This window comes from Nanorana parkeri, unplaced genomic scaffold, assembly GCF_000935625.1.
Source record: "Nanorana parkeri isolate BGI_ZX_2015 unplaced genomic scaffold, ASM93562v1 scaffold548, whole genome shotgun sequence".
In the NCBI taxonomy this organism is placed as follows: Eukaryota; Metazoa; Chordata; class Amphibia; order Anura; family Dicroglossidae; genus Nanorana; species Nanorana parkeri.
In genome coordinates, this window is record NW_017306816.1 from 556,009 (window position 1) to 580,439 (window position 24,431).

General features: G+C 43.4%; 1 protein-coding gene across 1 annotated transcript in view; it reads right to left on the reverse strand.

Annotated features, from left to right (window-relative positions):
• The window catches only part of WDR63 (WD repeat domain 63), a 66,571-nt gene that overhangs the window by 40,445 nt on the left and 1,695 nt on the right, over window positions 1-24,431 (reverse strand). Inside the window, exons 2-11 of the mRNA XM_018561846.1 lie at window positions 23,079-23,198; window positions 20,510-20,629; window positions 19,029-19,067; window positions 12,967-13,086; window positions 11,129-11,167; window positions 5,790-5,974; window positions 3,588-3,692; window positions 2,771-2,914; window positions 1,992-2,191; window positions 1,160-1,276 (exon numbers count right to left, since the gene is read on the reverse strand). Of these exons, the coding sequence (XP_018417348.1) occupies window positions 1,160-1,276; window positions 1,992-2,191; window positions 2,771-2,914; window positions 3,588-3,692; window positions 5,790-5,974; window positions 11,129-11,167; window positions 12,967-13,086; window positions 19,029-19,067; window positions 20,510-20,629; window positions 23,079-23,198 (1,189 nt within the window). The remainder of the gene's footprint in view (window positions 1-1,159; window positions 1,277-1,991; window positions 2,192-2,770; window positions 2,915-3,587; window positions 3,693-5,789; window positions 5,975-11,128; window positions 11,168-12,966; window positions 13,087-19,028; window positions 19,068-20,509; window positions 20,630-23,078; window positions 23,199-24,431) is intronic.

The window sequence follows — 24,431 nt, forward strand, 5'->3', positions numbered from 1 at the left end:
GATTAGCCCGGATGGGGGGCGGCATGTAAAGACACACCACCCGGCTTAGCGATTAGCAGGGAAGCCGTGTTCATGCTCTCTCGTCACAAGGTGACCAGGAGGCAGGGAGCAGGCTTTCTGGCCAATCAGAAAGCTTGGCGCCGTGTAATGACTCATTGCCTGGCTTCTTGATTGGCGGGAAGCCGGCTCCATGCTCCCTCGTCACCAGGTGGGGGGGCAGGTAATGACTCGCCATACGGCTTCCTGATTGGCCAGCTTCCTGACCAATCAGGAAGCTGGGCGCCAAGTCATTACACACTGCTCAGCTTCCTGATTGGCAAGGGAAGCCTGCTCCATGCTCCCTCGTCACAAGTAGTGATGGGCTCGGGCGTGTTCGCAGCTCCACGTGCCGAGCCCGCCAGGAAGCTGAGACATGTTCCCGTTCCGCAGCTGCAGAGATCGGGAAATGTCTCAGTGCCTGTGATTGGCACTGCGCGCTGTCAAATCCTGGCGGGCTCGGCACGTGGAGCTGCGAACACGACCGAGCCCATCACTGGTCACAAGTGACGAGGGAGCACAGAGCTGGCTTCCCGGCCAATCAGGCAGCGGTACAGCGTGTAATGACTCGCTGCCCGGCTTCCTGATATCAGAAGCTCAGGTATCTGAGCATTTGGGCGAGTATGAGTCCTTGTCCAAATACTCGGCATCGGCACCGATACTAGTATCAGTTCATCCCTAATGTCTTATATGTGCAGTGGTGTGCGTTGCATAAAAATGCAGCATGTCTGCATTTATATACAGGGCTACTCACTGCACCGCATGTCACTGCACCTCTTCGCAATGTTAAATGAAATGTTGGTTGGTGACATTTAAAAAAACTATTTGAAAGAAAAAAAACAGAGACAGCAGTGACAGCTGCAGGAGACCCAAGAGATGGACACTCCTGGAGCTCTTGGTTTTCCAGCAGACTACAGCAACAGAGAGGGCGGATGGAGGTGTATTTACTCTCTTGTTGTACAGGAATAGCTTGCCTGGGTAAAGCCGGGTAAACACTCTTTGAATTTTGGCCGGTTCCTGATTAATGACTGATGGGTGTGATCTCAGGACAATGTTTATAGAAAGGATAAGATTACTAGCAATAAAATCATTATAATTTAATAAACTATATTTACACACTAACCTTAATGACACAGAATTGATAAAATCCTTTAGATCTTTAGAAGTCAGCAGCTCTTGTTTTTCTTCTTCTGAAAACTCTCGTGGCTGATACTGAGTGCAGGCATTCCGTGGATAAGTCCTTTAAAGATAGATACATATAAAACAGCAAACGGTCAGGAGAGGCTACAAATAAAATTAGGGGGAATGGTATCCTGAATTCTCATTTTCTTTAGTCATTTCTGACCTGCCGCCCGGCTTCCTGATTGGTCAGGAAGCCAATGCAGCATGAAGCTGGCTTCCCAGCCAATCAGGAAGCTGGGAGGCGGGTCATTACCCGCCACTGGGTTTCCTGATTAACTGCGAGACCGGCTCCATGCTTCCTCGCGTCACTACCGGTCAAAGGGAATCTCCCTCTGACTGGCAGTTCCGGTATCAGGGCTGCCCTGCTTTCTGAATGGCCGGGAAGCCAGGCCCATGCTACCTCGGGATGCTGGTTATCGGTACTCGCTATCGGCAAGTAACGATAATAAAAATATCGGGACTCGTACTCGATACCAAAAAAACGGTATTGGTGCATCCCTAGCTCCAATAGAAGAAAAAAGCAGAAGGGGAGTGTGGGGAAGCTGAGAATAAGTGGGTATCATGTGAGGTGTTAGGAGGACCTGTCCTGAAATGACAAGGTGATAAAATGTCTTTAACTGTAAAAATAATTAAATAGAGTTAGAATCTCTGTCAGGGTTTTATTGTTCTCTCTGTGAACTTGGTGGGTAGAGTCTTCACCCAACTTCTCCCTACCCCTGCCACTGTGTCAGGATGAGGAAATCTCTGACTGAAACATTGAGCTAGGATCTTACCACTGGGTCTGGGTGCTTTGCTCCTGCAGCATTGGTATGACCTGTGTTCCTGTATCTCGCTCCTTAGGTATAATGTTGAAACGTTTGTCTTGATAAGATGTGCATTCCATATACCCATCTTTCACATCTGACGCATTGTAGTCACTGAAATTGACCTGTGCTCCAAATTCCCGATGTACTCGTGAAATCATAAATTTAATCTGCAGAAAACAACAGAACCAACAAGTCAAGTAAAACACAGTATACATTTTAGGTTCAGTGGAGCAAAATGAAAGCATATTCATGTTACCCTATCTAAATATTTTGCTGGCCTAATACCATATGTATCTCCAGAGTTTAAAGCATTCTAGCCAAATCTTTTTGGATATAGCAGGAATGGATTAGGACCTCAGTCAGGTTTTATTTCTGTTTATGTCAGCATTGGGGAAATTTCTCAGGTTACTTTCTTTCCCTGGTGGCACCATTTACATAGACAAAACATGAATTAAAATCTCCCCATGGTAACAGTGTAATAAAAACCTGACGTAGGCTGCAACCCTTCCCATCTCTACTTAAAATTACTTTTTATTTCTTTGTGTCCCTGTTTACCCTCAATTCATATTACAGGCGGTGCTCACCAGAACAGGAAGTGAGGGGAAGGCTTCAAAAATGGTGTTTAAAATAGGTATTTCGTGAATACCACGAAATACCAATTTCGTGGTATTCAGCTCAACACTTCCGGTTATAACTATAACTTCAATAACCCTTTATATGCGGATGTGCCCCAAAGTTACTGTAACCTTTGCTCTGGATTCTTTGACCATTTCCTCTTCAATTTCCTTTTCGCTACCAAGAGAAACCCATGGTTTGGAAACAGGGGGGTGATAGGTGTAATCTTCTGTGTCTTCTTCCTTTCCTCCTTCATCACTTACAAGTTCAGGCGGCTACAAGACAAAAAGAAAAAAAAAACTCCTATCACTGATAGTTTTTGTCTCCATATTCTCTGTAAAGCTTAATCTCATTTTATATTTTCAGAACAGCAATATTGAATTAGATATTGAGCAGTTATGTGTAGTGACCGATTCATTCACTTAACAGCCGATCTATGATTGTTTTTTTAAAATGCAGATTACAGATTAAAGTTACAGTTGGGGGAAGGTTGTGACATATTTGTCTCATACTGATTCTGTTTTTGTGACGTTCTAGAAGGTGGAGAATGCGGGCACACAAAACCGTATAAAGCAGAATGTCTAAACAGCACATTGGTGACGCTGGAGTGGAAAGGTAAATGCAAGTATTATTCCGCACTTAAAGCTTTTTAGTGGTGTTGATCCTTAAAATTCATAATGAAAGTGTTTAAATGTGAAGGACTGTCCAGATTATGCAGAAGTGTAGTGGAGACAATGTGGAGACACAGAGCCGTCTATCCAGCGGAATATTTTCTCTTTATATAAAAGATATGCTTTCCCTATCTCCTTCATTTTCCTTTTTAATTCCATATGATTCTAGAAAATAGTCTATCTAAATAAACACCAATACCAGTAACCTATGGAGAAGCCCATTTTTTTAATAAAATTGAAAAGAAAAAAAAAGAACGGAGAAATCCAAATTCATTACATGCAGAATGGATTCCTTGGCTTCTTCCGTTATGACCAGATAAAAATTCTGTCCGTATCTAAATTCTGAGTCAAGGACGAGCAGCAACTCTTCTCCTGGATACTCCTAAAACACAAGGAACAAAAGGAAAAATATGACCAAAAACAATACTTTATCTCTGTTTGGAAAATATTGCTCAATGAATGTCCCCTTCTAGAAGCACCCACCCATAGCTTTAGTGCAGTGGTAATCAACTTAATATAGGGGGCCTAAAGTGCGTCCCTACAGGAAATGGCCAATGACTGCAGACATGCAATAGGAGATGGTTGGAGACTGGGGGCATGCTGCAGGAGATGATTGGAGACTGGGGACATGCTACAGGAGATGATTGGAGACTGGGGGCATGCTACAGGAGATGATTGGAGACTGGGGGTATGCTACAGGAGATGATTGGAGACTGGGGGTATGCTACAGGAGATGATTGGAGACTGGGGGCATGCTACAGGAGATGATTGGAGACTGGGGGCAGGATACAGGAGTTGGTTAGAGACTGGGGGCATGCTACAGGAGATGTCTGTAGACTGGGGTATGCTACAGGAGTTGGTTAGAGACTGGGGTATGCTACAAGAGTTAGTTAGAGACTGGGGGCATGCTACAGGAGATGATTGGAGACTGGGGGCATACTGGAGATTACTGTCATTACAATCCCTTTTACAAATCAGAGCCCACTACAGCCCCCAAAAATAAATAGAAGCACATTTGATATTTTTTTTATAAAAAAGGTTAGAGAAAAAAAAAGAATGGACAAAACAGAAAAAGTAAGAAAGTGGGAAAGAAATAAACCAAAGCTATTTAGCAAGTAGAAAAACTAGTATAATGAATATTTTCCAAAGCACCTAGGCAAGAAAAAATATTGGCCACTGGCTTCTAGAGCTGCACAGTAAGTACCAAAAGGTGACCTGTCAGTTTGGGCACCATTGCAATAAGGACCTACATAATATTGTATCTTGGGAGGGGGGTGGGGGCTTTGAGGACTACAATAAAAAAATCTAAACTATAAAAGGAAAAAAAAAATCTGTCTGAATTACACTCTTAGACAATTGCAACAGGTGACCTTATTGGAAGATTTCCTGCTGCTCTTGCGACCCCTGTAGAATTTTTGATCTCCCATCTCTTTCAGTCCTGTTAGTTATCAAGACAGCATTTAAAGCCATTTTTAAAAGCTGTCCAGGCAGATATTACAAAAATACCAATGATTGCATTTATTTAAAAATCATTACATGCATTTTAAATGCCACTAGTATAAATGCATGAATTTGACTTGTTATTGGCCTTTACAGCAGAGGGAAGGACAGTTCTTGGGCTAATCAAGTGTTCCACATGCTGACAAAGAATATGTTGAGACTGTAACAAATAAGTCAAGGCAACTGGACTTGCTGTATTTTTCTTGAAGACGTTTCTCAATTCAGCATGACTTGTACAAAAATGAAGTCTGTCACATACAATGCTGTTTTAACATCTCTCTCTGGGCAAGTTATTAACACCTCCTAACTCAAATTATGCAAATGCATCAACACCTTGTTGTGACTAACAGATTATGTGGCTTGCAGCAACATTCACCATATTTAATATTTAAAGCTGGTTGGATGTCCAGTGAAACGTCTTCAAGAAAAATGGAGCAAGTCCAGCTGCCTTGACTTATTTTTTACAGATATACCATGACCTGGATAAATGAGAACATTCACAGGCAATATGCTGAGAGAGGAGAGAGAGGTGGCTTCATCAATCTGTTACTGCGCCTTTACCGTAAAGTCACAAGCTGAGAGCAGGGGGCTGACCAAGCTGTGCTGCTTAACGTTGGGATAGAAAAGTCAAGTCACCAGGCTGTGCTGGGTAGCAGGACTGGGTAAATCTTAAGAATAAACAGACGGAGACACATATCCTTTTTCAGGTAAAAAACACTTCCATATAAGTGTTTCAACTGTATATTTAGCTGGTTGCCTGGCTTAGCTTACCAGCTTTAACAATACATTTAACAATTTTAATAAATACACAACTGCATTAGCTGGTATTTAATGTATTTATTGGTATTAATATCTGCTTGGATTTTGCCTTTAATATAAATAGCTTAGTTCCCCAGAATTCTATATACAGATCTGTGCTGTGGATGTAATCAAACCCCCAGAATAGCTCCATAAACACACAGAATGACACGTTGCGTACCGTTATAACAGATTTCATGGGGCTGAAGTCCGAAACAGCAGCTCTGGTCTTCAGATCACTTAGTATGTCTTCTTTTTTCAATAGTTTGAATGGGTTGTCTTGTGTGACGTCCTCATCCACTCTACACTGGAAGATTTCCTGTGTTTTAGATGTTAAAACTAGAGGAATGGCATAATCTGGATGACCTGTACAATGAAAGATTCAATAAAACAGTATGACAAGTTGGCCATTCTACCAAACATAATACATACTGTACATGCCAAAGCTTTTGAAATATTCAGTCTATTTGTCACCTATTGTGCAAAAAAGACAATATGATCCCATTGGGGGCATGAATGAAACACATACTTAATTACTTTCCCGGAGTGCTTCCTTGCTGTTCTGTGCCAGAATTTCTATCATCTGAATAGCAGTTTTCAAATATGCTAATAAAGCCAACCTGATATATATGAAGCTTTAAAAACTAAAAGCCAAATCTAAGAGCAGAGCTATTCAGCACAAATTATTTGGATAATGTTGACCCTTGGGTGACAGGGTCATTCTATCATCAGTTTGACCTGCTTTCTATATCCTCCAGGGAATCTGCCTCTGGGGGTCATGTCTGTGCTGTCAGAGTCTTGCAATGCCAATGGGATTTGTAGCTGCATCACGGTTGGAAGACCAGAGTTTACCCTGCTCTAGAGTATTTTTTTTTACAAGGATTGAGCCTTGGCCTCTGCATATTGTAGAGCTGCCTATATTTAGCCCTCTATAGTCTATAGTACTGTGCAAACCTGTAAAGAAATGATGTAATGTGAGGATGTTTTCACAAATATTAAAATCTAAATATTAAAAAGTGTAAGCTTTTCATTCATTCAAAGGGCATATACAGAAAAATAAATCAATATTTGGTGTCTCAGCCCTTTGCCTCTAAATTACCTCTTGCAGTGGGGCTACATCCGAACTACAAGGGTTAACCCCTTGTTAATGTCTAGGGGACCGGTGTAAAGGGCTTTTACCTACCTGCTTACCGCTCCTCCGGTGGCCAGCGCTCACATCACCTCTCCCCTCCACTCCACTCCTGCTTGTGGGCTGTCCCTCTGCGTCATCACTTATAATGCAGGGCTATGGACCATGCATTAGATGTGATGAGGTCAGCGGGCCTCCGACTGCTGGAACAGAGGGGGGAAAAAGGGTGTGGATGTCGGTCTTGGAGCCTGTGGGAGAGGGGATCAAATAGGTAAAAGTTCTTTACTCAGGTCCCATAGACAAAAAATGAGGAGTTGACCCTTGAAATGCAGGGGTAGCCCCTCTGCAAGGGTAGTGTTCTTATTACCTAGACTTTATAGGTGCTGCTAAAATGGTGGGATCTCACTCTCTTTTTGGAACAGAATTTTACATTAAATGATAAATAAAGCACAAGGAGAGGGAAAGATGACAGAGGTGAAAACTGTACTATTGGGATTTCATTGCTATAGTCAAGAGACTGTAGCCAGTGCGCTATTTAGTCCACCAGTCTCTACCCAAAACCAAAATATAAATGGGTTTTTTTGGACTGACCGTTTAAAATAAGCCTTTCTAATCTCAGCAAAAACCTTTTTGTGTCATTTCTGGTAAACCACTTCAGATATTGTGAATAAAATAGAAAAGAAAACCTTCAGGAACGGTGACAGGCCTGTGATTATAGCTTGGGCTTCCAGCTCCGGAATGTGGTTATCATCAGTAAACATAGTATATTGGAGGAAGGAAATGCGGGCTGAAAATAAAATGAAGGATGTACCGACCCCAGCAAATCTTATTCTGGAGGTCAGCAACACATTAAAAAGGGAAAAGGTGGAGTCTGTTTTGGTTGGGTTTTTATATCCTACAAGATTTTATGTGTCAAGGACTTGTGTGTGCATTCAGCCATACCATACAAAGAGCAACAATGTGCAAGCAACTAACTCGTTGATTGATATCAAAGCTCTATGTAACTGGTCAATGATCACCTTCTGCCCGGCACTGGATCAAAGTTTGGCAGGCTTATTCACACATTCAGAGAAGATCATGATCCACAAGGACTTCTAAGATGTGTATTCAAGTGGTTTACAGCTGATCACCATGCGGAAAGCCTTGGCAAATTTCTCCAGAGGATGTGCCAAACCATAAAGCCCATTTATACGAACACTGTCTGATGTTAAAGCCCGGGTCTGGGATAGGCTCACAGGGGGCGGGTTCCTGACACCCTGGGCTCACAGGAAATGAGTTGAAAGACACTGGGAGTCATGCAGCCAGGAACAATTTTAAGTGTCTATTGCTGTGCATTGCGTTTAGTCAGCCCATGTATTTGAACTTGGCAACACTCAACAGCGGACTGAAATCAGACCGACACCATCTCTGGTAACATCTCTGGTGTTGCCGTGTACCAGAGATGGTGTCGGTCTGTTGCCTTCGGGCCTTTGAGGCACCATTGGAAACGAATCGCACTGCAAAGCACTAACGTGTATAGTGCATTTTCGTGCATTGCCAAAACACATAGGTGTGAATGGGCTACTAAATTTTGGTTCTCTTATTACTTTCTGGTTCAGTGACAATGGTCACCAGCAAACATACAAAGGATGAATCAACCCAGTGGGGACACATACAGCAATAAAAACTTGATGGGGTTATAATCCTTTACTGTGCTATACAAAAAAAATGTTTTAAAAGTCTGGACTCTACATACATTTTAAGGACCAATATGTAGGCTTAAGAAGTGGAAGGGGGTGGACCCAATTAAAGTTACAGAACAAATCAGCATATATAATTTCAACTGCCTGTATCTCTATAACAGCAATCTCAATGATATATGTTCTCACTGAAGGAAACCTCGGATTCTGTATGTTTTTCATCTTAAGCCAGGTATGAGACCCCATTCACACTGAGCGTTTTGTAGCGCAATGTAATTTTAGTAAGCTCAATGTATCTCTTCCAATGCATTTCAATTGAGATGTTCACATCTTGCAGCTCAGTTTCACCTTTACCTTGTAGCTTAAGCTTGTCACTCGAACATGACTTATTTTTCAGCGGATTTTGTGCGATTTGGCTCCGATAGACTGCCAAAAGAAGCGCTACGTAGCGCAACAAAATGTGCACTGTAGCTCAATGTTGCTCAGTTCAAATCAGCGCTGAAAAAGCACTTTTTATGTTGTAGCTCAGTGTGAATGAGGCCTGAAGTGCTCAAATTTGTGACAAGTACACTTTAAGTCATCAAAATGTATAGCTGCAAGGTGACCCTTTAAAACACTTTGCGTCTGACATACACAGATAAGTTTAATAAAGTCTCCAAACTCTTCGCTGGAAGCAGTGCTATGTAAAGTGATCCATTTGTTCTTATAGCTGCCCTCGATGTATACAAAACAAGCCATCAGTAGTGTGTCAGATCTCTGTATAGAAGAGTGAGAAGGTTCATCTAGCTGCCGGCTTCTGCACACAGCACAATGAAATCTGTGTCATTTCCTACATGGAAACTGTGTCTGATGTTTGACACTGTGGGGTGACAGTGGTGTGAGTGTACACAAATGTGTGCCTATGGAATACAATACTGTGCTATAAATTACTCATGCATCTAAACACTGGTGTCTTTTAAAGAATTTGATTGCGTCTTTTTGAACTTCAAGTGACTATAGAGTATTGGTTTGTATACGGTGGTATGGTCACAGAGCCTACCTGGTCAGTAGGCCTGTACCTATTCCCTAAGGTACCCTGTCCCTATTCCTCAGGTCTTCTATACCACGGTATACTAGTACAAAGTGCAAGGATGGCTCCAGCCAAGAAGCAAAATATTGACTTGAACACAAATAAAGGAATTCATTTATCAGCCCAAATATTTGTAAAGAAACACGCATTCTCTTGTGACTCATATGTCCCCTCCAGCTATCAATAAAAAAGGAATAGACTCTGTGCCCAAAAAGGCAAGCAAAGGACTATTTACCAATAGTGATGTGCAGGGGCTTGGTGTGAATCCAGTTCACCGGAGTTCACCCATGCCTGCGCAAAAAAGTGTGACTGACCCCTTGCCGGCTCAATCAGTTGAGGCCAGGACATCCCAGCCCTGCAGCTACATGTCACAAGCCCAGCCCTGCAGCTACATCAAACAGGCAGGGAATGCCTCTGCCGCAACTGAATGGGCCAGGAAGGGACTGTGATAGCTGCAGTTTTGTGTGGACTTGGGTGAACCCCACACATTATTATTTACCGGTATTGCCTGTGGTCTCCTTGCAACTGATTGTCGTTGTCCCCCCCCCTTAACTAAATTACCATGCCTTGTTCTGAACTGTGTCACTGTGTGGAGGCAGCAATCTTGGTAGAGGCAGGGCTTTGTTTCCTCCTCTTAGAGCCTCCAGCAAGGAGAACAGAGGGCATCACAGTAGTGACATCACCAAATCTCCTGAGAAAAGCACCACATTAGCTATCACCAAGCTGAGCTGTTTAATTTTTATGCACAGAATAAAACACACAGCTGCTATCTGGGCAGAGCTTCTTCTGAAGCCAAAGGATGTTGCGTCCAAGGACAAATGCCCAGGAAGAACCTTGCTCGTCAATGCTAAACTAAAGCCCTGAACCAAACAATTGGATTCAGTTCCAATTAAATCTGACAAACTCCTGAAAACTGACTTCACCAATGACTTTTGCAGAGTTTCCTTTCAAGAATAATGGTCTTCCTTTTGTCCATAGTCCAATGTAGCCGGCCAAGTTTTACAATAACACACAGTCACACTAAGCAGTGCAGCGTAGGGTGCAGTCATCAATTCCAATCAATCTGTTGATTCTGTATACTGAAGCCAGATCAGTAAAAATGCATGCTGGCTGGTTGCTGGGGGTTATAGCACCTTGTTCACTTTCTTTACCTTAGGTTGATGACAAACAGGCGACTTTACCGTTCGGCAGCTTTTTTGGGGATGCTGCCACTCTCTATCAGTTCCTATGGAATCGCTCCCTCTGTAGGTAGATGAAGCGAGATGTCACTGACCCAAATATTGCTGAATCTCAATAGCGATGGGAGCAACATCTTGATGACTCAGCTACAGAGGAAGCCATTCCATAGGGACAAACAGACAGCCTCTTAGTGATCCTGCCACTGGGGATTTTGACAATCACCGACAGGATCGCTAGCGGCAGAGTCGCTCATTAGCCTTAGGCTACCATCACATTTCTGTGTTTAATGCGGTTAAATGAAAAAATTCTGCTTGCTGCGTCATTAGTGGGTTTTATAGCCAAACACACCTTCCATAGGAATGAACAGGAACACACATAAGGGGAAATAAAAGTGCAAATGTGAGTCATGAAATACATAGACATGCGATGTTGTCTTACTGAGTAAGGTCAGTATTGTCACTTACCTGAGCTGACAGATGCTGCAGAACCTTCACGCTTTTTAGCTGCATATAAAAAACATAAAATAAAATGACTTTGAAAACAAACATGGTTATACAGGTCTAGATACTGGCCATCACTATAAGCAATACATAGTAGAGCCGCACACCGCTTTTTCTGAAAAGCTGAAAGCAACTTTATTGTTCCAGCATGGATGAGAACGCTCCATTTAGCACCTCTCTCTGACATGTTTCACCTCCTACTGGGGCTTACTCGTTCTAGAACAATAAAATAGCATTTAAGCTTTTCGGAAGCAGCAGTGTATGGCGTCATCAGTTTTACTGTGCTGGCCTGGTTGAGGAGGTACAGATCCCGAAACATGTGCACCTGTGGCTGTGATGGCATCAGTGGCTGACCTTAGAGCAATTGCTTTCATCATAGATGACAAACATATAGGCAATCTGTTCTCAATATTTAAAAAAACCACCTGTACAAGCCCCATTTCAATACCTATAAAGAGTATCCTGCCTTTGCAGAATTGTTCAGTGTCTAGATTAGGGTTGTATTGTAATACTAAATTAGGGTACGGACAATTTTGACTAATCATCTGCGACATCAGAACATGACCTAACATTCAGCTCTCCTGACCCGTCACTTTTATGTCTAAAGCCCAACTCTGGGTTTAGATAAAAATAAATAAAAGTAGTCCTGCTGCTAAAAGAAAATGCAGCTACAATACTTACCTCCCCTCTGGCCATGTCTCTTGAAGACTCACCACTCTGTAGTCTAGCAACAGACCCCTTCTGGTGAGCGTCATTCAACCCGCTTATTGTGAGTGCAGGGCATCATGGGTCTGTCCCCTTGGGAGGTGTCACCACAGCACCCTGCATTCACATTACAATGGTGTGTCATGTCAATTTTCTACTCTTGGCATCATGGAGGACCTTTTAGCATTGGAAGGGTCACATGCTGGCCCTAAAAATATGTGAAGAAAGGGAAGCATAAAAAAATACATGGAAGGGGTGTGTTCGTGGTGGACTGGGCAGTAGGGTCAGGCTAGAAAGAATAAGGCACTTGCAGGCACTGGTCGATGATTCCTATAAGTATGCATCTGGGGTTCTAGGGAAGGGAGCGGTGGGGTGGTAATTGAGGTCAGATGGTTTAGGCAGAAATCACAGGCAGCAGAGTGGCATAGTGGTTAGCACTTCTGCCTTGCAGCACTGGGGGTCGCTGGTCCAAATCCTGGCTAGGTCCCGATTTGCAAGGAGTTTGTTCTCCTTGTGCTTGCTTGTGCTGTGCTTGCTTGGGTTTCCTCCAGATACTCTGGTTTCCTTCCACACTCCAAAGACATGGTGGAAGGTTAATTGGCTCCTATCTAAATTGGCCCTAGCATGTGTGTGTTTGTATCTATGCATGTGAGATAGGGACCTTAGATTGTAAGCTCCTTCAGGGCAGGGACTGTAAAGCTCTGCATAAACTGTCAGCACTACATACATACCTGTAATAAATAAAATCCTTTGATGGAAACTTGTATAAAGAAAAGTATGGAAGTTGCCACTGCTGGCGTATTTAGAAAAATCCTAGCTACCTGGCGACCTCTATATTCAGTAGTTTCCGAAAATTCAGAGCTAGAACCAGCATGCAAATTAGGAAAGTCAGAGTGAAACGCCTAGTCTTCTAAAGTCAGGGAGCTAATATGTTCAGAAATGGAGGCAAGTAATGGCAGCCCTTCATACTGTCTCAGTGCAGGTTTCCTTTCAATTGGCTACTAGTTGCAAATGGGTAAGTAGCAGGCTACCCCAAAATCTACAGCTGGATGGATACAAATTATGGGATGAAAACAGAAACATGTAACAAGGTATACCCGAGTGTTTGCGCTTCCTGCTTGAACTCCGTGTCTTCTTCTTCTTCTCTTTACTCTTAGATCTTCGCGCGGAACCACGGGAGGCCCGGGATGGAGATCGAGATGATTCTCGGGTGGAAAATAGAAAAATAAAACAAAATAAGAAAACAACACACATACACATCAAACACCAATTCTATAGATATGCTCGAGCGTTTCCTAGCAATACACACTGCCTGGCCAAAAAAAGTCACACACTCTAATATTTCGTTGGACCGCCATGAGTCCTGGCATTGTCGTCTTTCTTTAAGAGTTGTTAATTCCTCGTTTTCTAGTGGGTCCCCGCAGGAATCTTCCCCCCGCCCCTTGTAGATTGCCACCATTGCTCTAATGGACGCACCCGTGCACGCTCATGCCCGCAGTGGCTGTGTGCGTCCATAGACACACACAGCCCTGTGGCAGTCCACGCCCCTTCTCTCTTTGATTGATGGCGGAAGAAGCCTATGGCTCTTCTGCCATCAGTATCCTCCAGGCGCGACCCGGAAGTTTGGGGAACGGAGGATCGATTTGGGACCGGTGGCGGGGACAAGCGTAGCTGACAGGTAAGTGTGGGGGGACTGGGGGAGAAAAAAGGTGCTGGGCCGTTTTACCCTAATGCAGAGAACGCATTAAGGTAAAAAACGCCCAGATCTTAATACTACTTTAATGACCCTTTCGCACTTCTACAGTCCTTTGCGGTGCATTAAAGTATGTTTTATTATGAATGGACTGCCAGCACACCTCAGCAGACAAATGAACATCCATACACTGTTTTTGCCGACACGTTGCAGCATGCCTTGTGCATTGGCAGCTACTGTGAAATTCTCTAGGGTGCCATTTACAACGAATAGCTCATAAAGCTGTAGAGGGTGATGGAATTGGTACCGCACATGACGGACAATTCAGGCGAATTAAAAGGTGCTTAAGCAAGTTTTTCTTTGAGCATTGGAGGGTCTTATTTTGCCCAGAAATGGGCAACATCTCTGCATTAAAGGTGAATATTGCAACTAAAGTATGCTAGCCTCTGGATTTTTAATAATAAAGAAAAAACTTTATTTCAAAATGGAAGGCATTAAAGCATAACTAGTAAACAAAACATTTTAATTGTACTTTCCTCTCTTTATCTGCTTTTTTATTTGTCGCTATGGGTCCATTCACACTAGAGCTGTACACACACCAAAGCCCTTCTGTCCTTGGTTGTGGTTATTCTGTTCTTTCAAGTCTAATTAGGTTCGAGTTCAGAAAGATTTATGACATGAACAAATTCTGAAGGACCCAGGAATGCAAAGCCATCACTGAACATAGGTGCTTTACCTGTTTTATAGCACCACCATGTGGACACAATGGGTAGCACATGTAGACACCCCTGATAAATGGAACCTCTTGATATTGTTGAGAGAAAGAATCAGCTTCTGCAAGGATGCAAATTTAAACATGGGGCCTCATATTTCTTACATGTTCCTTGAGGCTTCCCAACCCATTCATCGAACAGGCCCCCCTCTCCCCCCCCCCCCCCCCTCCGTTGCCGCCGCTGCCGTCTCCATGCCACTTATTCATGTCCATTGGTGAAAATCTCGTCTAAGCTTGCTATATGGAGACCTCCACTAAGCGCTGACTATTTGGATAATACATGATTTTTTGTAATAAGTAATAAGGTGACCTTGGAGGACACCTGCAGAAAATGCAGCATGCACTAGTGTAGTATGAACGGCTCGATTCCCAGACAAGTCCGAAGAATTTAGGGCAGAATTGAAGGCAAGTTAAACAAATACGTTTACTATTTCACCCGCAGAAGGATTTGTAGTCCTATTCAGTGAATCATGGGATTTATGCCCCTCTTTGAACTTAAGGCAGGTGACACTCTTATTTCCTGATTGAGCTCTGCCATTTCCTGCGCCACTTTTCTACCTTCAGCTTGGCCACCAAACAATGAATCAGCATCACCTCTTCTATCCAATTAGCAGTGAGGTAATCAAGTTAACAGATGAGATGAACCAGAAAGCAGTAGAGAGGTCATCCTGACTACCTGAGTACCATGGCAGAGGTGTGTGTATATGTATATAATAGAAAGGTGTATATGACAAGAGCAGCAAATCAAAATTTGGTAGGTAAAAACAGTTTTTTTCCCCTTTTCTGAAAGATTTTACATAGGAGAGGGGGGAGCTTTGCAGGATAAGCAGACCTTGCATTCTCATGCATGATCTGCTTCAAACTGACCATGCATATTACAATTTGATTGTAAAATCCCCTTTATATTTGCTAACAACCATGTAGCTTGAGGACTACTTGAATAGATATAAATTAGATGCAGTGTTTATATCAGGAAATTGTATAGAGATTGCAAAATTAGACTGTAGCATGTGTGGCCAGCCTTAAAGTGGGCCCCCATAAAGTGCAACTATACCCGCCATACCTGACATTATGGCAGACTTATCCCCCTAGTGTGCTCTTCTCAAGTAATGCATGCAAAAATCTAGTGCCCGGCTGCCAGTGCCTTTGCTCGAACATCCCATAGACTTGAAAAGAATGTATCCCTATAGCAGGAGCAGCGTCCCATTCAAGTCTAGGGGACATTAGTATGCAAGCACAGCTAGCCCAGCTCTGTATTTTTAATCAGCCGGCCTTTAGACTGCGCAAGAGGCTACAGGTATCAGAGGAGGTAAGTGCGGCCATGCTGGAGGAGGAGGGACCAAATCCTTGTACGGGCGGGAATAGGGAGCAGGGCCAAGAAAAAAAAATGTGCAAACATTTACATATACTTGAGATTAGAAATGATTTGATTATTTGGATAGAGTCAGGGCGTCCCGAGGCTGGGTGTCACCCGGAGCGGAAACCGGGTGACACCCCGCCGTGACGTCACAGTGCATGCACGCAACATCATCATGCGCGTGCACAATGACGTCATCGCGCATATGCAGCTGTCTAATTGACTCCTGCCGGCGGCCAACTTGGTGGTGGACGCCGGCAGAGAGAAAGGGACGTTCACCCGGCGGGATAAGGTATGCCACCGGGTCCCCTCCAGACACTGTCGGGCTATCAGTCCATCACTGTCAGTCATTGTGGTGTCACCCCTCCAATGGTGTCACCTGGGTGCGGGCCGCACCCCCCTTATGATGCCACTGGATAGAGTAAGGGAAGTTTATAAGCCTTTCCCTTCACTTCCTGTCCGGTAGCCACAACAGAAGGTGAGATGAAATCCCTCCAAATGGAGAAAAATCCCTGTTGGTCACCAGAGCTAGTGTCCCCGTTGGAAGAATTCCCATCTATTCCTGTGCTGGTGACAGCCCAAAATGTGGGATTTTCTTTCACTTTCAGTGATAACGGTCACCAGGACAAATATAGAGGAAGGATCTCCTAACAAGGACATAGACAGCAATAAACACCTAACAGGTGTTCTAGTCCCTCTCCACTACATCCAAAACTAAAAGAAAAGGAAGTTTTGGCTTCAGTTGCACTTTTAGGTAACTGAAGAGACTTTCTAATTTAGCACCATGGCAATACATCTTCAATTGCATTAGCAGGTCACCGGTTTTGCTTGTTGCCTGGAAATTCTCGGTAATTAGATATAATTTGCTGGGTATTTGTTCCCAAGGAGAAGTAGAACATATGGTGACCACAGAAATGATGAGGCTACATACTCACGAGACTGTGACTTGGTGAGTCATGATTATTATACTGTCCTCTAGGAGATGGAAAATTCCTGGCAGAGCTACAGCTGGATCTATTTATTGGCATGCTGATATACTGTACACTGCCTGGTCACACACGCAAACATTTCGTTGGGACGCCTTTAGCTTTGATGACGGCACGCATTCGCTGTGGCATCATTTCGATAAGCTTATGCAATGTCACAACTAGGGATGCGCTGATACCGGAATTTCGGTATCGAGTACCGATATTTTATTTTTTTTGGTAGTCGCCGATACCTATACAAGAAGTCCCTTTAAAGAAGCCAGGCAGCATGACTCGCCACCTGGCTTCCTGATTAGCAGGGAAGCCGGGCGGCGTGCAAAGACTCGCCACCTGGCTTCCCGATTAGCAGGGAAGCCATCCCCATGCTTCTCGTCACTAGGTAATGAGAAAGCATGGCTCCGGCTTTCTGGCCAATCAGGAAGCCGGGAGCAAGTTATTACATGCTGCACGGCTTCCCGATTGCCTGGGAAGCCGGCTCCATGATCCCTCACAAGTGTAAATAGATCCACAAGTGACGAGGTAACATGGAGCCGACTTCCCAGCCAATCAGGAAGCCAGGGAGTGTGTAATGACTCGCTGCCCGGCTTTCTGATACCAGAAGTATCGGGCTAGGCATCGGAGCATTTGGCCGATTATGAGTACTCGACCAAATACTTGGCATCGGCACCGATAGTAGTATCGTAAAGGCGCATCCCTAGTCACAACATTTATTTCCATCAAGAGTTGCATTCATTTCTCGCCAAGATCTTGTAGTGATGATGGGAGAGTCGGACCTCTGTGTAATGTCTTCTCCAGCACATCCCAAAGATTCTCAATGGGGTTAAGGTCTGGACTATAGGGTGGTCAATCCATGTGTAAACATTAAGTCTCATACTCGCTGAACCACTGTTTCACGATTTGAGCCCGATGAATCCTGGCATTGTCATCTTGGAATATGCCCAATGTGCCATCAGGGGAAAAAAAATCCATTGATCGAAGAACTTGGTCATTCAGTATATTCAGGTAGGCAGCTGACCTCTTTTTTTGGGGACATAACATTGCTAAACCTAGACCTGACCAACTGAAGCAGCCACAGATCATAACACTGCTGCAAGTACAGGTGGTGACTTTATTTTTTTGGCCAGGCAGTGTATTTAGACTTCAACCCTATATTGAACTTAATAGCATAAGTGACACTGCTCATAGCCCCTCTTACTGTCCCACACAGCTTCAGGTGCCAGATATTCACCGGTATTGCCTGTGACCTCCCTGCAACTGATCGTTCCCCCCATTACTGAATTACCATGCCTTGTTCTGAACTGTGTCTCTGCGTGAAGGCAGCGATCCTGGTAGAGGCAGGGCTTTGCTTCCTCATGTCAGAGCCTTCAGCAAGGAGAACAGTGGGCATCACAGTAGTGACATCACCAAATCTCCAGAGACTAGCACCACATAGCTGAGCTGTTTAATTTTTATGCACAGAATAAAACACACAACTACTGTGGGGGCAGAGCTTCTTCTGAAGCCAAAGGATATTGCGTTTCAGGACAAATGCCCGGGAACAGCCTTGCTCGTCAATAATCAATGCTATCTGTACATAAACTAAAGCCCTGAACTAAACAATTGGATTCAGTTCCAATTAAATCTGACAATGCCTGAAAACTGACTTCCCCAATGACTTTTGCAGAGTTTCCTTTCAAGAATAATGGTCTTCCTTTTGTCCAAAGTCCAATGTAGCCGGCCAAGTATCACAATAACACACAGTCACACTAAGCAGTGCAGCGTAGGGTGAAGTCATCTATTCCAATCAATCTGTTGATTCTGTTTACTGAAGCCAGATCAGTAAAAATGCATGCTGGCTGGTTGCTGGGTTGTTATAGCACCTTGTTCACTTTCTTTACCGTAGGTTGATGGCAAACGGGCGACTCTACCATTAGAGAGTGGCAGGATCCCCAAAGAAGCTGCCTATCAGTTCCTATGGAATCGCTCCCTTTGTAGCTAGATGAAGCGAGATGTCACTGACCCGAATGTTGCTGAATCTCAATAGCGATGGGAGCGACATCTTGACTCAGCTACAGATGAAGCCATTCCATAGGGACAAACAGACAGCCTCTTAGTGATCCTGCCACTGGGGACTTTGACAAACAACCACCGACAGGATCGCTAGCGGCAGAGTCGCCCATCAGCCTTAGGCTACAATCACATTTCTGTGTTTAATGCGGTGAAATAAAAAAAATTGGGTTTTATAGCCAAACGCACCTTCCATAGGAATGAACAGGAACATACATAAGGGGAAATAAAAGTGCAAATGTGAGTCATGAAATACGTAGACCTGTGATGTTGTCTTACTGAGTAAGGTCAGTATTGTCACTTACCTGAGCTGACAGATGCTGCAGAACCTTCACGCTTTTTAGCTGCAAACATAAAATAAAATGACTTTGAAAACAAACATGGTTATACAGGTCTAGATACTGGCTATCACTATAAGCAAGACATAGTAAAGCCGCTTTTTCTGAAAAGCTTAAAGCAACTTTATTGTTCCAGCATGAATGAGAACGCTCCACCTAGCACCTCTTTCTGACATGTTTCACCTCCTACAGGGGCTTATTCGTTCTAGAACAATAAAATTAGTTTTAAGCTTTTTGGAAGCAGCATTTATGGCATCATCAGTTGTACTGTGCTGGCCTGTTTAGGGAGGAATGGATCCCGAAACATGTGCACCTGCGGCTGTGATGGCATCAGCATTTGACCTTAGCCCTAATGGCTTTCTCCATTGATGAGAAACATATAGTCAATCTGTTCTCAATATTAAAAAAAACACCTGTACAAGCCCCATTTCAATACCTATAAAGAGTATGACCCCAGTCACTTTTATGTCTAAAGCCCAACTCTGGGTTTAGATAGAAATAAATAAAAGTAGTCCTGCTGCTAAAAGAAATGCAGCTACAATACTTACCTCCCCTCTGGCCATGTCTCTTGAAGACTCACCACTCTGGTCTAGCACCAGACCCCTTTCTGGTGAGCGTCATTCAACCCGCTTTCTATGACTGCAGGGCACCATGGGTCTGTCTGACACCCTGGGGGGGTGTCACCACAGAACCCTGCATTCACATTACAATGGTGTGTCATGTCAATTCTACTCTTGGCATCATGGAGGACCTTTTAGCGCTGGAAGGGTCACATGCTGGGCCTAAAAATATGTGAAGAAAGGGAAGCATAAAAAAATACATGGAAGGGGTGTGTTCGGGGTGGACTGGGCAGTAGGGTCAGGCTAGAAAGAATAAGATTCTTGCAGGCACTGGTTGATGATTACTATAAGTATGCATCAGAGGTGCTAGGGAAGTGAGCGGTGTGGTGGTAATTGAGGCCAGATGATTTAGGCAGAAATCACAGGCAGCAGAGTGGCATAGTGGTTAGCACTTCTGCCTTGCAGCACTGGGGGTCTCTGGTCCAAATCCTGGCCAGGTCACTATTTGCAAGGAGTTTGTTCTCCTTGTGCTTCCTTTTGTTTTCCTCCAGATACTCTGGTTTCTTCCCACACTCCAAAGACATGGTGGAAGGTAAATTGGCTCCTATCTAAATTGGCCCTAGCATGTGTGTGTATCTATGCATGTGAGATAGGGACCTTAGATTGTAAGCACCTTGAAGGCTGGTACTGTAAAGCTCTGCGTAAATTGTCGGCACCACATATATACCTGTAATAAATACAATCCTTTTATGGGAACCTGTATAAAGAAAAGTATGGAAGTTGCCACTGCTACTAGTTGCAAATGGGTAAGTAGCAGGCTACCCCAAAATCTACAGCTGGATGGATACAAATGATGGAATGAAAACAGAAACATATAACAAGGTATACCTGATTGTTTGCGCTTCCTGCTTGCACTCTGTGTCCTCTTCTTCTCTTTACTCTTAGGTCTTTGCGCAGAACCACGGGAGGCCCGGGATGGTGATCTAGATGATTCTGGGGTGGACATTTCTGAAAGACACACATACAAGAGAGCAATTTATAGAATTACTAAAGGACTAGAAATCTAATGGTATGTTTGACCCTCACAAATACATGGATGAAAGTACCCGATACATCTAATAACCAGGCACGGTACTTAAGCAACTTTCTGGTAAGACTTCTGTTAGATGTCAGTTTACGTTAAGGTGGAATCCACCTATAAAAACTGAAAATAACATTAAAAAACAAAACACACGTACACATTTAACAAAAATTATATAGATATCGCAGAGAGTTTCCTAGCAATACACACTGCCTGGCCAAAAAAAGTCACACATTCTAATATTTAGTTGGACCGCCATTAGCTTTGATTACAGCACACATTCACCATGGCATTGTTTCTATAAGCTCATGCAATGTCACAACATTTATTTCTGTCCAGAATTGCATTCATTTGTCACCAAGATCTTGTAGTGATGATGGGAGAGTCGGACCTCTGTGTAAAGTCTTCTCCAGAAACGTCCAAAAGTTCTCAAGGACTGCATCCCCAGATCATAACACTGCTGGAAATCCCAGGCAGTGACTTTTCTTTGAGCAGGCAGTGTATTTAGACTTCAACCCTATATAGAAACCGGTAGCGGAGTGACATCCTCTTACTGTCCCACACAGCTTCAGGTGCCAGATCATAGAGACACCGCTACAAATAATCATATGAAGAATGTCACCAGCACACCAAAAATCCTTCCGGGATCACCAAGTGTTCATTCATTCAGAACCATGTCAAGTAAAACATTATTACAACATATTAGAACATCATAGTTTTACTTTTTATGGTTCTGACTGAATGAGCACTTTGTGATCCTGGAAGGATTTTTGGTGTGCTGGTGACATTCTTCGTACGATTAGAGCAATCGCGGCGCCCTCCGCAGTCACTACAAGCACCCTTCCCTGAAGATTGGGACATCCGGTAAGGAGTGCAACAAGACATCCATAGATTCTTATCTCTATAAATAAGTCCTCTTCAGGGTGAAATGCATCAGCCAGGCACAGGAGTGCTATTTGATCGCCTTATAATAAAACATTCATTTACTGACATTAGTGTGCCATGGCCAGGATTGTGTCTACAATGAGCCTGATGTCCTTTGCAGCTTTTTTAACCTTTTATATAATACAGTTCAAAATTCAAAGTAATGTCTTCTACAGTAGCAGTAGCGACTCTAGGATTATTCTGGAGTCAAATTGCAGGATTTTGACTTGAAGCGCAATAGTCCAGACACTGGAAGATGTCTACAATGAGCCTGATGTCCTTTGCAGCTTTTTTAACCTTTTATATAATACAGTTCAAAATTCAAAGTAATGTCTTCTACAGTAGCAGTAGCGACTCTAGGATTATTCTGGAGTCAAATTGCAGGATTTTGACTTGAAGCGCAATAGTCCAGACACTGGCAGAACTACGAGGGTCGCAATTGATAAAGAGTATGACCCCAGTCACTTTTATGTCTAAAGCCCAACTCTGGGTTTAGATAGAAATAAATAAAAGTAGTCCTGCTGCTAAAAGAAATGCAGCTACAATACTTACCTCCCCTCTGGCCATGTCTCTTGAAGACTCACCACTCTGGTCTAGCACCAGACCCCTTTCTGGTGAGCGTCATTCAACCCGCTTTCTATGACTGCAGGGCACCATGGGTCTGTCTGACACCCTGGGGGGGTGTCACCACAGAACCCTGCATTCACATTACAATGGTGTGTCATGTCAATTCTACTCTTGGCATCATGGAGGACCTTTTAGCGCTGGAAGGGTCACATGCTGGGCCTAAAAATATGTGAAGAAAGGGAAGCATAAAAAAATACATGGAAGGGGTGTGTTCGGGGTGGACTGGGCAGTAGGGTCAGGCTAGAAAGAATAAGATTCTTGCAGGCACTGGTTGATGATTACTATAAGTATGCATCAGAGGTGCTAGGGAAGTGAGCGGTGTGGTGGTAATTGAGGCCAGATGATTTAGGCAGAAATCACAGGCAGCAGAGTGGCATAGTGGTTAGCACTTCTGCCTTGCAGCACTGGGGGTCTCTGGTCCAAATCCTGGCCAGGTCACTATTTGCAAGGAGTTTGTTCTCCTTGTGCTTCCTTTTGTTTTCCTCCAGATACTCTGGTTTCTTCCCACACTCCAAAGACATGGTGGAAGGTAAATTGGCTCCTATCTAAATTGGCCCTAGCATGTGTGTGTATCTATGCATGTGAGATAGGGACCTTAGATTGTAAGCACCTTGAAGGCTGGTACTGTAAAGCTCTGCGTAAATTGTCGGCACCACATATATACCTGTAATAAATACAATCCTTTTATGGGAACCTGTATAAAGAAAAGTATGGAAGTTGCCACTGCTACTAGTTGCAAATGGGTAAGTAGCAGGCTACCCCAAAATCTACAGCTGGATGGATACAAATGATGGAATGAAAACAGAAACATATAACAAGGTATACCTGATTGTTTGCGCTTCCTGCTTGCACTCTGTGTCCTCTTCTTCTCTTTACTCTTAGGTCTTTGCGCAGAACCACGGGAGGCCCGGGATGGTGATCTAGATGATTCTGGGGTGGACATTTCTGAAAGACACACATACAAGAGAGCAATTTATAGAATTACTAAAGGACTAGAAATCTAATGGTATGTTTGACCCTCACAAATACATGGATGAAAGTACCCGATACATCTAATAACCAGGCACGGTACTTAAGCAACTTTCTGGTAAGACTTCTGTTAGATGTCAGTTTACGTTAAGGTGGAATCCACCTATAAAAACTGAAAATAACATTAAAAAACAAAACACACGTACACATTTAACAAAAATTATATAGATATCGCAGAGAGTTTCCTAGCAATACACACTGCCTGGCCAAAAAAAGTCACACATTCTAATATTTAGTTGGACCGCCATTAGCTTTGATTACAGCACACATTCACCATGGCATTGTTTCTATAAGCTCATGCAATGTCACAACATTTATTTCTGTCCAGAATTGCATTCATTTGTCACCAAGATCTTGTAGTGATGATGGGAGAGTCGGACCTCTGTGTAAAGTCTTCTCCAGAAACGTCCAAAAGTTCTCAAGGACTGCATCCCCAGATCATAACACTGCTGGAAATCCCAGGCAGTGACTTTTCTTTGAGCAGGCAGTGTATTTAGACTTCAACCCTATATAGAAACCGGTAGCGGAGTGACATCCTCTTACTGTCCCACACAGCTTCAGGTGCCAGATCATAGAGACACCGCTACAAATAATCATATGAAGAATGTCACCAGCACACCAAAAATCCTTCCGGGATCACCAAGTGTTCATTCATTCAGAACCATGTCAAGTAAAACATTATTACAACATATTAGAACATCATAGTTTTACTTTTTATGGTTCTGACTGAATGAGCACTTTGTGATCCTGGAAGGATTTTTGGTGTGCTGGTGACATTCTTCGTACGATTAGAGCAATCGCGGCGCCCTCCGCAGTCACTACAAGCACCCTTCCCTGAAGATTGGGACATCCGGTAAGGAGTGCAACAAGACATCCATAGATTCTTATCTCTATAAATAAGTCCTCTTCAGGGTGAAATGCATCAGCCAGGCACAGGAGTGCTATTTGATCGCCTTATAATAAAACATTCATTTACTGACATTAGTGTGCCATGGCCAGGATTGTGTCTACAATGAGCCTGATGTCCTTTGCAGCTTTTTTAACCTTTTATATAATACAGTTCAAAATTCAAAGTAATGTCTTCTACAGTAGCAGTAGCGACTCTAGGATTATTCTGGAGTCAAATTGCAGGATTTTGACTTGAAGCGC